The 13,892-nt window shown below is 31.5% G+C and overlaps 3 protein-coding genes across 5 annotated transcripts in view; 2 read left to right on the forward strand and 1 right to left on the reverse strand.

Moving 5' to 3' along the window:
- The first annotated feature begins 38 nt into the window (after positions 1–38).
- Positions 39–4,685, forward strand: pic (DNA damage-binding protein pic). The gene is made up of 9 exons (XM_070633654.1): positions 39–159; positions 295–443; positions 503–1,367; positions 1,517–2,554; positions 2,680–3,330; positions 3,543–3,732; positions 3,795–4,111; positions 4,216–4,295; positions 4,357–4,685. The coding sequence occupies exons 1-9, from the start codon at positions 99–101 to the stop codon at positions 4,435–4,437; spliced, it is 3,432 nt and encodes a 1,143-aa protein (XP_070489755.1). The 5' UTR covers positions 39–98; the 3' UTR covers positions 4,438–4,685.
- Positions 4,661–8,539, reverse strand: LOC139085578 (Golgi matrix protein 130 kD). The gene is made up of 3 exons (XM_070633666.1): positions 8,394–8,539; positions 7,097–8,314; positions 4,661–6,781 (listed from the first exon to the last, which is right to left on the reverse strand). Exons 1-3 carry the CDS (start codon positions 8,430–8,432, stop codon positions 5,123–5,125), a joined length of 2,916 nt encoding a protein of 971 aa, XP_070489767.1. The 5' UTR covers positions 8,433–8,539; the 3' UTR covers positions 4,661–5,122.
- Positions 8,540–9,505: 966 nt separating this feature from the next.
- Positions 9,506–13,892, forward strand: part of MTA1-like (metastasis associated 1-like) — a 57,482-nt gene continuing 53,095 nt past the window's right edge. For 2 of the 3 annotated variants that reach the window (XM_070653401.1, XM_070653409.1), the window contains exon 1: positions 9,507–9,954. In XM_070653401.1, the coding sequence (XP_070509502.1) occupies positions 9,891–9,954 (64 nt within the window). In that variant the 5' untranslated portion in view covers positions 9,507–9,890. Of the gene's footprint in view, positions 9,955–13,892 lie in introns of all 3 variants that reach the window. The other variant, XM_070653393.1, reaches the window with a different exon arrangement.

The following is a 13,892-nucleotide window of genomic DNA, read 5'->3' on the forward strand; positions in this document are numbered from 1 at the left end:
CACAATATTAACCCCAACCCTACAGATTTGAAAAACATTCGAAGAGAAAATTTCATCGAGGAAAAAAATTATAATTTTTTTTAATTAATCTAGTTATAATGGCTCACAATTACATTGTGACTGCTCAAAAGCCGACAGCAGTAAATGCTTGTGTCACAGGTAAATTAATTGTTGTGAATCTATTTGTAATTTAAGTGTAAAAGTGATTTGCATTTTTATTTCTAAACGTGCTGAAAACTTGCTTAATTGCATCCATATCACTCTAATTAATGCTTTAATTTATTTATTGAACAGGAAACTTTACATCTGAAACGGATTTAAATTTAGTTATTGCGAAAAATTCACGTCTTGAGATATTTCTTGTAACTCCAGAAGGCTTGAAGCCAATTAAGGAAGTAGGAATATATGGAAAGATTGCGGTTCTTAAACTGTTTAGGCCAGCTGTAAGTTGTTTATTTCATGAATTTAAGCAAGTTCCAGTGACATTTTGACATATTTTTAGGATGAGAAAAAGGATTTACTTTTTATACTTACGCAAGCTTATCAGGCAATGATTCTGGAATGTAAATACAACAAAGAACGTGATGATTTCGAGATAATAACAAAAGCACACGGTAATGTGAGTGATAAAGTAGGAAAGCCGGCCGAGACCGGCATATTAGCTGTAATTGATCCAAAAGCACGATTGATTGGTATGAGATTGTATGAAGGACTGTTTAAAATAATCCCATTAGAAAAGGATAGTAATGAGTTAAAAGCATACAGTTTAAGAATGGAGGATGTGAATGTTCAGGATGTTGAATTTTTATATGGATGTGCATCACCAACTCTTATTGTAATACATCAAGATCTCAATGGACGACATATAAAGTCACATGAAATAAGTCTACGTGAAAAAGAATTTGTTAAGATGAGCTGGAAGCAGGAGAATGTAGAAACTGAAGCAACAATGTTAATTCCAGTACCAACACCATTAGGCGGTGCCATTGTTATTGGACAAGAATCAATTGTTTATCATGACGGTACCAATTATGTTGCATCAGCACCTGCTATAATTAAACAAAGTACGATTACATGCTATGCTCGTGTTGATCGTAAAGGCCATCGATATTTACTCGGAAATATGTCTGGCAATTTATTCATGCTGTTTTTGGAAGCCGATACTAATTCTCAAGGAAATTTGTACGTTAAAGACCTCAAAGTTGAATTACTCGGCGAGATTTCCATCCCAGAGTGTATAACATATCTCGATAATGGCGTTTTATTCATTGGATCTCGTCACGGAGACTCACAGCTTGTAAGATTGAATACTGTTCCTGATGAAAATGGAGCTTATGTTGTCGTTATGGATACATACACTAATTTAGGTGAGTTAACGTTCTTAATAACGGTTGAAATTCATTTGAAAATTAACGGACGAAAAATATTCAAAATTTGAAATATTTTTTGACCGTTAAATTTCATAACAATACTAAACATTTTATTAATTTCATAATTTTGTGTCATATCTGTTTAGGTCCCATACTCGACATGTGCGTAGTAGATTTAGAAAGACAAGGCCAAGGTCAAATAATTACATGTTCTGGATCATTTAAAGACGGTTCACTGAGAATAATTAGAAATGGTATTGGGATACAGGAACATGCATGCATTGATTTACCAGGAATTAAAGGAATGTGGGCACTACAAATTGGCATTGATGATTCTAAATTTGACAATACATTAGTTTTGTCTTTTGTTGGACATACCCGAATTTTGACACTAACAGGAGAGGAAGTAGAAGAGACAGAAATTGATGGATTTTTAAGTGATCAACAGACATTCTATTGTGCAAATGTTAATCATGGTCAAATTATTCAAGTAACAACAACAGCTGCAAGAATAATTAAATGCGATACAAAAGCTATGGTTGGAAGCTGGAGTCCACCAGATAATAAGAGAATTGGTGTTGTTGCATGTAATACAGAGCAGCTAGTTTGTGCATCAGGAACTGAAATTTATTATATTGAAATTCTGGATGGCAAATTAGAACAAAAATCGGAAGTTCAACTTGAACATGAAGTTGCATGTTTGGATATATCGCCACTTGATGAAGGAGCTACACGATCAGATCTTGTAGCTGTTGGATTATGGACAGACATTTCTGTATGTCTATTAAAGCTTCCATCTCTTGAGAAATTTCATACAGAAAAGCTTGGCGGTGAAATTATTCCACGATCAATTCTTGTGTCACAATTTGAAGGCATTAATTACTTACTGTGTGCACTTGGTGACGGTTCAATGTTTTATTTCGTAATTGATCGACAAGCTGGCATTTTGATGGATCAGAAGAAAGTGACTTTAGGTACACAACCAACAATTTTAAAGACATTCAGCTCTTTATCCACAAGAAATGTTTTTGCCTGCTCTGATCGACCCACTGTCATTTATTCGTCAAATCATAAGCTTGTCTTTAGTAATGTCAACTTAAAGGAAGTCAATCATATGTGCTCGCTTAATGCTGAAGCATATCCAGACTCATTGGCACTTGCGACAAAAAATTCAGTTATTTTAGGTAAGATTCCGTTATTTTGAAATCGGTTAAAATTTGAATTTTTGAAAACCGATTAAAATTTGAATTTTTGAAATCCGTTAAAATTTGAATCCTTAATAACCGTTAAAAATTTCTTATTAATTTAGGTACGATTGATGAAATCCAAAAGCTTCACATTAGAACTGTCCAACTCGGCGAGAGTCCACGACGAATTGCCCATCAAGAAGCATCAAACACGTTCGGAGTCATTTCCGTTCGTACAGACGTCCAAAAAAGCGAAGGATTACTTCCAATGAGGCCATCAGCATCGACACAAACCCAAAACATAACAACATCCAGTACAATTACAACATTGGCACAGCGACCTGGCGTTTGTACGCAAGTTGAATTTGGACAGGAAATAGAGGTCAACAATCTACTCGTTATGGACCAAAATACATTTGAAGTTCTTCATGCTCATCAATTTATGCAAACAGAATTTGCAATGTCATTAATATCAGCTAAATTGGGTGATGATGGCAACACATATTATATTGTTGGTACGGCTATTGTAAATCCAGAGGAACCAGATCCAAAAACAGGACGAATTATTGTCTTTCATTATTCGGATGGAAAATTGCACCAAATTTGTGAGAAGGAAATCAAAGGAGCTTGCTACTCATTAGTCGAATTTAATGGAAAAGTACTGGCCAGTATTAATACCACAGTTCGGTTGTATGAATGGACAAATGAGAAGGATTTAAGACTGGAATGTTCACATTTCAATAATGTTTTGGCTCTTTACCTTAAGACAAAAGGTGAGTTGACTTATGTCTCTTATGATGATGATTCACAAAAGTCGTGTGTTCTGTACGATTATTGACATTCTTTGCAATCATCCATTTGTAAGAGTTAAACATCATGATGTCAATAATCGCACACATCATACGACTTTTGACAACCACTCATCAATAACATGCTTATCTCTAACCAAATCAACTAACCGTGTACATTGTACGACTTTTTTCAGGTGACTTTATATTGGTGGGAGACTTGATGCGTTCTATAACATTACTTCAATACAAATCGATGGAAGGTAGTTTTGAGGAAATAGCAAGAGACTATGAGCCAAATTGGATGACATCTATTGAAATTCTTGACGATGATAATTTCCTTGGAGCTGAAAATTCATGCAATTTGTTTGTTGGACAGAAAGACAGGTAAATTAAGACACATTTCAAACTTTATGCTGTATTCTAATATTTCATGATAATCTATTTAGTGCTGCAACGACTGACGAGGAACGACAACAAATGCCAGAAGTTGCACAGTTCCATTTGGGCGATATGATTAACGTTTTTCGACACGGATCATTAGCAATGCAGAATGTTGGTGAACGTACAATACCGACGACAGGTTGTGTCCTTTATGGAACAGTTAGCGGTGCTATCGGACTTGTCACACAAATACCTCAAGAGTTTTACGAATTTTTGCATTGCCTTGAGAAGCGTTTAAAAGAAACAATTAAATCTGTTGGAAAAATTGACCATAGCGCATGGAGAAGTTTCAGAACTGATCAGAAAATTGAAGCTTGTGAAGGTAAGAAAAATTCTGATTTTAACGGTCATTTGAGATTTGAATGAAAAATCGTTGAAAAATTTAAATTTGAAAAATACGTTAAATTTTTAATTCTTTATCTTTAGGATTTATTGACGGTGATCTTGTGGAGAGCTTCTTGGATCTCAATCGTGAGAAAATGAGAGAATGTGTAGGAGGACTTCAGGTAAATTAAACATAATTAAAATATTTATACCTGAACTAATTTTTTAAAATATTTATTTTAGATTGATGTTAACGGCGTTAAAGAGGAGGCTACAGTCGATAACGTTATAAAAATTGTTGAAGATCTAACAAGAATGCATTAAATAATATATAATCCCAGTTATGAGTTTTTTAAAAAAAGAAAGAAGATCCAGTTCGTGAAAAAGGAAATAAAATCATTGATCCATCAATCGTAATCATCAACTCAACATTTACTTTATATATTTTTTTTCTTCTGATATTTATAAAGATAAAACTGTTAAGTACATATTGTCAATCCAATTATAGTTTCCACTTCCTTTTTTCTTGTGAATAGAAAAGAGATGATGCTGATACAAATAGATTTTATTGAAAGAATAAAATTGAAATTACAAAAACAAACTAAAACGGAATAATTTTGAATTTAAAGGGAATAAATTGAATTTTGGTCAATTGATTGCTGATTGGATCTGAAAGTCGTTGGGAATTAAAGTTCTACAAAACCGTTAAAAATTTCAAATTTTACAAAAATTATAAAAAATTTGAATTTTACAAAGTCGTTAAAAAATTGAATTTTACAAATTCGTTAAAAATTTGAATTTTACAAAACTGCTAGAAATTCAAATTTTACAAAATCGTTTCAACTTCAAATTTTACAAAATGGATAAAAAATTCAAATTTTACAAAACGGTTAGACAGTTTAAATTTTACAAATCCGTTAAATCAGCAATCAAGTGACCAAAATTCAGAACTAATGTAGTGCTCGCACAAGCATAATAGTTAGGAGATAATATTACGAATTTATTTCATTTATACTGTTTTTAATTCACCATAACAACAAGCGCAATTCTCAACGCCAATATTCGATCCATAATGTCTCGTATTTGTTGTTTTTATGTCTGATAAAATTTCTAATATTTTCCCGGCAGTTTCGCGCTTTAATTTTTCAAAGTCTAAATTGCTATGATTATGGTTAGAATTAATTATTGGCTCACTATTAATCAAGCCTGTCGTCTCGTTCGCTTCCAATAATTTCGTTGCTTCTTTTGCTAATTCTGTGTGCTGATCTGGAGAATGTTGCAGTACAAATTTCTCAATTAAACTGTTAAGTTGACACAACTTGTCATTCATCAGTTCCCTATCAGCTGCTAAATTTTTCAACTGGATGTCCTTTTCGTGTTCTTTCTGTTTCAATAATCGTCTTTGATTCTGATAAAGTGTGATGTATTCACCAATTGTCTCGGTCTCGAACTGCAATTGAGTCACAACATGTTCAAGACGTTGCTTCTCCTCACTCAATTCAGCTACTTCCAACATTGTTCGACGGAATCTTGATTGTAATTTTTCAAGTGCTTCTTCTGTTGCGATGCTTGGCGTCACGCTCATCTTTTGCATTTTTTCCAACTTTTCGTCTGTCATTTCCTCTGTATCTCCATTTTCGGCAACAACTGGCTGTTCATCCTCCTTTTGTGTGTCCTTTGATAATCTTTTAGTCATTTGGAAGTCATTAATTGCTTTAATTAATTCATTCTTTTCCATTTTTAACATTTCTATTTCCTCTAAAAGATACTTTTGGGATACGTCGAATGCCTTCTTCTTTGGACTTTCACTGCACTTCTCGCCATGAGCATGTGAATGTCCATCGTGACTGTGCGAATGTCCTGCATGATCGTCATGCTTATGTCCATCATCATGTGAATGTGAATGTCCATGATTATCGTGGCTGTGTGAATGTCCATGTCCGTCATGTGAATGATCGTGTGAGTGATCATGATCGTGGTCATCATGTGAATGCTCATGTGCCTTACCAGATTCTAAGACATTAATTTTATTCTTTAAACTTTCAATCATGTGCTTATAATTTTCAAATTCTTTCTCGACAATTCCACCTTCTGTGCCATGATAATCCTTAGATTCATAGTGACGAAGACGATCAATTTCGATGGTCTGCCTTAAGACTTTCTTTTCGAGTTCTGTATTTTCGTGGGACAATCGAATCATTTCATTTTCCTTAAACTGCCATTTTTCCTTCATGGTCTTCAGTTCCGCTTCCATTATTTCATATCGATGCTTCATTTCCTTACAAAGATGCATTTCTGATTGAATCTTATCAGTCAATTCCATTTTATCATTAGAAATATTAACAAAGGCACGTTGCAATTCCTCCAATTGTGCTTTCAAGTCTTGATTTTGGCTCAGTGCACGTGAAGCTGCCGTCGATTTATCGTCAAAATCTGACATTAATTGAGTCATATTTGGCGTCATTGTTCTCATTTTGTCAACTTGAAATTCTAGTCCTTGAATTTCTTCGGTCTTTTCTTGGAGTGACTTCATTAAATCGAGTTTATCGGTTTCCAGTTGATTTAACTGTGCCTTTAGATGTTCATTTTCAGTAGTAAATGCTGTAATTTGACTAGTCAATTTTTCAACGTCAACATTTGTTTTGGTTGGTGAACTGTTTGCAGATTCCTAAATTAGAGAAAGTTTATGTTAATTAATTTTTATTGTTTTAAATTATTCATGTGTGAAAGGCTGCTACGTAATGGTTTTGATGTGTTACGTAATTGCCATTACGTACGTATTTGTTACGTAAGCCATTTACGTAAGAATCAATTTCAAATTTTACAAAACCGTTAAAATTTTGAACTTTGAAAAACCGTTGAAATTTTTCAAAACTCTCAATATTTTGAACTTAAAAAACCGTTAAAAATTATTCAAATTTTACAAAACCTTTAAAATTTGAAATTCTACAAAACCGTTGAAAATTCAAACTCAAATTTTTACCTGCAACGAATTATGTTCAGCATAAATCTTTTGCTTATGAATCTGCTGCTGCATTTGTCTTTCCAAATCACTAACATGCTTCAACAACTCCTGCTCTCGACTGATTAACGAGTCATTTTCATTTGCCAATTCTAGTGATCGTTCCTTAAGTTCCTTCATTTCACTCGACATTGCCGACACATAATTTTGATATTGTGTCTCGTTTGCATCACGTTCATTATTTAGTTGATCGATAATCGAATTCAATTCGTTAATTTGTTGTTGTTTAATGGCAACGTCTTGATTTAATGAATTAATATGTGATTGATGGACTGTGTCAGCACTTTCTGGTATTTGTGTTGTACCATCAGAAAGTTGTGCTATTTTTACGGTGGCAAGGTGAAGTTCTGTATTAATATGATCGAAATTCTTTTGTAAATTTTCCATTTCGATTTGCTGTTGATTAAGCAACAACTTTAATTCGTTCCTTTCTAGTTCAATTTTAGCACTTGCTTCCTTTATTTCCTTTACACGAATCTCGACTAATTGTTCTAACTTTTTGGTATCGTCTTCTGGTCGGTGTATAGGCTGCTGCTGAACTGAGTGCTGTGATTCTAATTGCTTAACGCGATGACGGGAAAGGTTTAATCGATTATGAAGTTCCTCATTCTCGTTCTTTAGTTCCTGAATCTGGTATTCAGATTTTGTGAGTAAATCACCAAGATTTGACTTTTCAGTAACTAGAACTTTAATTGTGTCTGCATGCGACTTTTCTTGCTGTCTGAGTCGATTTAGTTCCTCAACATTTTTCTGTAAATTTGTTGCTGTTGTTCTATGGAACTCTAACTCGGATTTGAGTTGCATAATCTGATGATTTTGTTGATCTGATGCATTTTGAGCTTCCTGTGACTTTACTTCAGTCACTTGCTGCTGTTCTGGCATGTTATGTGTTTCATCAAAACTGGCTGTGGATATATAATCAGGCCTTTGTTGTTGCTGTTGATATTCACCATGAAAAGCAGACATAAAGCTATTCGTATTATTTGTGGATGTATCGAAATAACTTGATATTAATGATTGCTGTGGAATATAGACACTTTGTGGATTTTCTTTTTTGTCTGGACTATTTTCAGCATTTTTAGCTATTTCAGCAAATGGATCTTGATTATTCTCACTAGTTGGGACATTTGGCTGATCACTGTGACCTCCATCCTTCTTATGCGTTTGAAATTCCTTGAGCTGCAATTTTGATGATGTGGAATTTATCAAGTTTTTTTTGGAAAATTTAAATATTTCACCATATTTCACTATGCCTTACCTTTTTACGAGCAGCTTTTAACTTTTCAGCTTTATCCATAGTCGCTTAATTCACTTATTGCGCTTTAAATACTATTATTTTTAATTACAGCAATCAATTTATTATTTTTTTGGACTGCACATAAGACACACAACAATACAAAGCTTATAATGTTTTTGTTCGGTTTGTTCATAGCTTTGAATGAAAATCTTCAAGATTCAAGTCTGCATTTAGTTATTTATTGAGTTTTTATCGTGGATTCTAGAGAATAAAGAATCAAATTAAGAGAAAATTTAATAAATTTGAAAGTAACGGAAAATTGAAAATTGAAATTGATGTTCAAAATTTGAACTTGGTCTTTTTGGCGGCAAACAATTTGGTATAAAAGGAGGAATTTTTAGAAAAATTGATCATTCGAGTTTGAGAATTCAGAATGTGACGTTCGTGATTTAATTAATTACAATTAAACAAATCAGAAAAATGATTGATGAAAGTAACATTCAGTTAAAATAAAATAAAGTGTATAACAAGCATGCATTTTAGACTTTTCGAGAAATTTTTCCAATATTTGAGAAAATTATTAGTGAAGATTTAGTAAAATTAGAACCAAATATTGCAAACATTACAATCATTTAGTTCTAATAGTTAAAAATCGCGTAAAAATAAATAGTAATTAAAGCAAGCATGGAAATTTGAAATTCACCGAAATTCAAAATTGAATAAAATAGTGCTAACGGTATTGTAAAATTTAAACAAATTGTAAGAAATCCAAGGAAAAACTACAAAACATGTCAAGAAAACCAAAGGTACCTGATCCACAGCGCATTTTACTTAAGTAAGTCTAATTAATTAGAAGTGATATTTAGAAAATGTTAGTTTAATTGGCATATGTTTATGTTACGTATTACAAATTAGTCTGAATAGTGAAATTCATGTGATTTTGTCAATAATAAAACAAAATTAAATTTGCCGGATTTATTAGTTTTATGGGAAAAATTAATATAATTAATTAAATTTCTGTAACGGCTGATAATCATTGTTATTGACAAACAGACGAAGTAAAATCGTTAAGAAACTTTCATATCCTTACAATTTGCTAACAAAAAGTCCAAACAAAAATTACAAAACTTTCAAAAGACTGACTGACGCGAACTTAGTCGGAAGAAAGCGAAGAAGCGAAAAAAAGCGAAAATGCTAAATTATTAAAATAACACTTAAAAAAATTAATATCAAAGACTAAAAGGTCCAAAAAGTAGTGAAATCGTGAGTTAAAGTAATCGTGAACGTGAATAAACTGGAGTAATGTGTGTATTTATAAGGAAATAAGTGTTTTTATGTATTTAAAATATTTCCCACAAGAAAAAAAAAAAGATAAAGTAAAGTTAATTTTTGAAAGCGCAAGCAAAAAAAAAAAATTAAAGGTGATTAAAGAGTGAAGAAAAAAAATATATATATACATATATATTTAAAAGAAGTTTTTTTATTTCTTCTGATCTTGAAAATAAGATCCAATTAATAATGGCAAATAATAATAATTCAACACATAATAAAATGTACTCGGAGTCAACTTATCGAGTTGGAGGTAATATAAAATAAATGGAAATAAAGCATAGAAAAGAAAAAAAATGAAAATGAAAATGATTATCAATTGCAAATATTCACTTCCACATTGGATTACTTAAATTGAAATATCATGTACGTAAAAAGATTGAGGAGAGTAAAAAAGTGAAAAAAAGAGTTTGTGATGATGCCGTTATGCATCTAATTAATTAGTTAATGTAATCTACTTTTTCTGTATTTGTATGTGCATCATTTACCGGCTTAATATTATAACGATATAATAGCCATTAAATTATTTAATTATTATACTGCGAAATGGTGAGAGACATTTTGTTATTTCTGTTTCATGTCTTGTCGTCTTGTTACTTTAGTTTTTTGTTGGTTTGGTTTGGTACCTCATACCTCACAATGGATTTTTTTTTTGAGAAAAAAAAAAGTGAAGACGCGCACACACATATCAGCAGTGAAGAGTGAAAAAAAAGAAAAAAAAAACCCATCCAAAAACACCAAAGTGATTAAATTATTCATGAAATTATAAGAGAGAGAGAAAAAAAAGAGGCAAAATAAACGATATAACGAAAAAGGCCTAACGATAGATGAAAATGGATGGAAGAAGAAAAAAAAAAACAAAATAATGTGTTTGAGAAAAGGAAAAAAAAAATTGTAAAAAAAAGTCAAGTGTTCTAAATTCACCGAATGAAATGAAAAAAAAAAAGAAATCGGAAAAATATATATAAAATAATAAAACGGCTAGTGATTGCGTGCTTGTTGCGATGGAAATGTATTTATATATTTGTTTTAATAAAGTGCATATTAATCGCGTCTCTTGTGCGCGGCGAGGGAGGGTTTTTGAGGTAATATTTCCGAACTATTTTTCTCATTCTACGACAAAAACGATAACTTGTAACAGAAATAATATCGTCCGGACATATATGTGCATCAAATGTGCATCGATGCACTTAGAACGCTCAAAAAAAGAAATGTTGCTCATAATTTTATTAACGCATCTAGAAAAAAAAAATAATGTATAAAATATGGAAAAGACAAAGATACAGATAACAAGCAGCAGCGACACATTATGTGAATGCGATGACGAACGAAAACTTCGGGGTTCATGGAAAATAATGTCGAAGTCGCCCCAAATAGCTATATAGCTATACATTTTTCGCCTCTCTTTCTTTTTTTTTTTTTGTGTGTTGATTCTTCTTGCCTGCCTTGTTTATTCGGATGGCAAAATGCTTCCATGTTCTTTTTTTTCTGTGTTGTTCTATACTTACACGGTTTTAGATTGAAAAAAAAAAATTATCTGTATTTCATTGTTTTTCTTTCCTTCTCACTTTTATTCCGCTTGTTCTTGTCTCTTGCTCACTCACTGCTCTCACACTTTTAATTTTTTTTTTTCTATACACACTGTGCTCGGGATATACATTTCGAAAAAAAAAAGAAAAGAATTATTCAAGCGGCTTTAGAGTTATGGTATATATGTAGAGTAGTAGATAGAACATGCATAAAATAAGTCCATAGTAAGTTCGATTTCAAATATGCTTATCACAAGTAATACGTCTAAATGGCGGTCGCACGATTTCACTTCTCCACAAATATATATATATGAAAATAACTATTTTTATGCATACCTTTCAACTTGCTTATATTTTCCATTTTGATTATTGTCCGTTCTCTCTCAGCCGTTTCTTCTTTCAATTTTTCATTCCCATTACTTTTATAATTTTTTTTTTTCTGAAAGTAAATTGCAATGAAGATGCATTTTTGCATTATTTACGAAATAAAAAAAAAAAATTAAATTAAATAAAATGTTGAGTAAATCTAAAATTAGGATCGAGAAATCATCGAGTTGAGAATTTTACTTTTTTTTTTCTTATAATTTTTTTTTTTGTATATCTTCACAAGTCTAAGTGATTCAATTCAATTTTACAAATAAATTAAATTTTACAATATAGATATAAATGCTACATTAATGTATAATAGAAGAGTCATCATCATCAGCAAACGAGGAAGAATATAATACAATCTAATTATGTAGCTGGTTCTTTTTTTTGTTCATACGTGAATTCATAATTGTTAATTTTGTGTTAGTGATATGCATTACTCATGACCGTACGAATAAAATTCGTTTATATTATATTAGTTTTTGAGCGATAAAGACGCATTTTCTTTTCGGCGGGTTGAATTTCATTATTTATTGAAAATTGATTCTTGGGTTTTTAAAATATTACAGCCGATATTAGATTTTAATTTGAATAATTAACGGTTTTATATCTTTTTTTTTAATTCGAAATTATTTATTTTTTCAATTTTTTTTTATCTATTTATCAAAAGAATAGCTGAAATATAAAACCAAAATAGTCATAAAAATTTTAAAAATTAAAAATTTAACGGAAAATTAAAAATATCAACAATTAACAATTCAAAGAAGTAAGGTTATGTAGATCATTCTAGATTAAATTGAAGATTATTAGTCAATGATGATCTTTTGTAAGACAATTCCCTCGCTAAGGGCTTACTAGCCCCAACAGTAGTATCCCTAGTAACCCGAACAGCATAAAAGACTGCATTTAGGTTAGACCATAGTGGTCTCTCTATACCATGAAATCATGCAATTTGCATACTCATGGGTACTAAACAGATAAGGGCCATTTTGAAGAGTATAACTCAGATACATCCTAGATACTATCATGTAATCAACTCCAGATAGACCTCAGCGTCATGCTCTTCCAAAATCTCACTTAAAAAACCGTATAGACGCGTCTATAGACTTTGTAGCAAAACGTAAAGGAATAAAAGTTGATAAGCAACATCTGCAATTTCATGCGAAAAAAAAAATGTATGTAAGAAATAATCATGGCGTAGCATCACGAAAAATATATGAAACAACAACAAAACAATAATGAGAAATGCTCTTCTACTATTTCTCTTATCATCGATCATTGACACATTCCTCATATATTAAATATAAAAAAACGATTTCATGATCATTAACGAATGAAAATAAAAGAGTAAATATATATAAATTGGAATATCGTCAATATTATATATAAAATATTTCACAATTTGATTTTTTTTATATTTTCTTCTTCTTATGCCTTTTTATATATATTTTTAACACACTAGCACATCACATTAAGTGTCGTAAATGAATTCGATTTTGAAAAGAAAAAAAAAGTAAATAAATGAAAATGATGCGGTTTTTAATGAAGAAGAAAATTACTTCGTGATAATAATTTCTTTTTTGCACTTCTCACACTCAATAGTCATATCCGTCGTTATATCATGTATCAGTCATAGATTTGCGTATTAAAAATATTACTTTTTTTATCGACAGTTATCGATTTTATTTTTTCTATTCTTTTCATCGACAAAAGAAATCTGTTTATGGCAGGGGTGGCGGTGCTTAAAAATTGCATTATTGGTTTTAAAATTTTAACGGTTTTTTCATTTTTAAATTCTAGTTTAAAGTAAATTTAAATCCATTTTGAATCTAAAATGGTCGCTAAACCAAGAATGCTCATTTATTATTTTATTTCTTGTAATTTAATCAAATTTTCTGAAATAATGGCACTCGGGTGGTATTCGGATGGCACTCGGGTGGTACTCGGATGGCACTCGGGTGATATTCGGACGACACTCGGGTGGTATTCGGATGGCACTCTGGTGATATTCGGATGGCACTCGGGTGGTATCCGGATGGCACAAGGGTAGGGTTTCTGAAAAACCGCGTTTTTTCAAAACCGCGGTTTTGCGGTTTTCTAAAATTTCAAAAACCGCGGTTTTGCGGTTTTTTGCGGTTTTCAATTTTCATACAAATGTATGAAATTTTTTGAAAAAATAAAATTTGGAGTTTTATGCATAAAAGTGTTAAATCTTTCTATTTTTCTCCATTTTATTTAGATTTAGTTTCAAATTGGTTGATAAAATAGTCTTAAAATTATTGGTTATAAAAAC

Source organism: Chironomus tepperi, unplaced genomic scaffold (genome assembly GCF_022539635.2).
Source record: "Chironomus tepperi strain 1889 unplaced genomic scaffold, CSIRO-AGI_Ctep_v1 contig_8, whole genome shotgun sequence".
In the NCBI taxonomy this organism is placed as follows: domain Eukaryota; kingdom Metazoa; phylum Arthropoda; class Insecta; order Diptera; family Chironomidae; genus Chironomus; species Chironomus tepperi.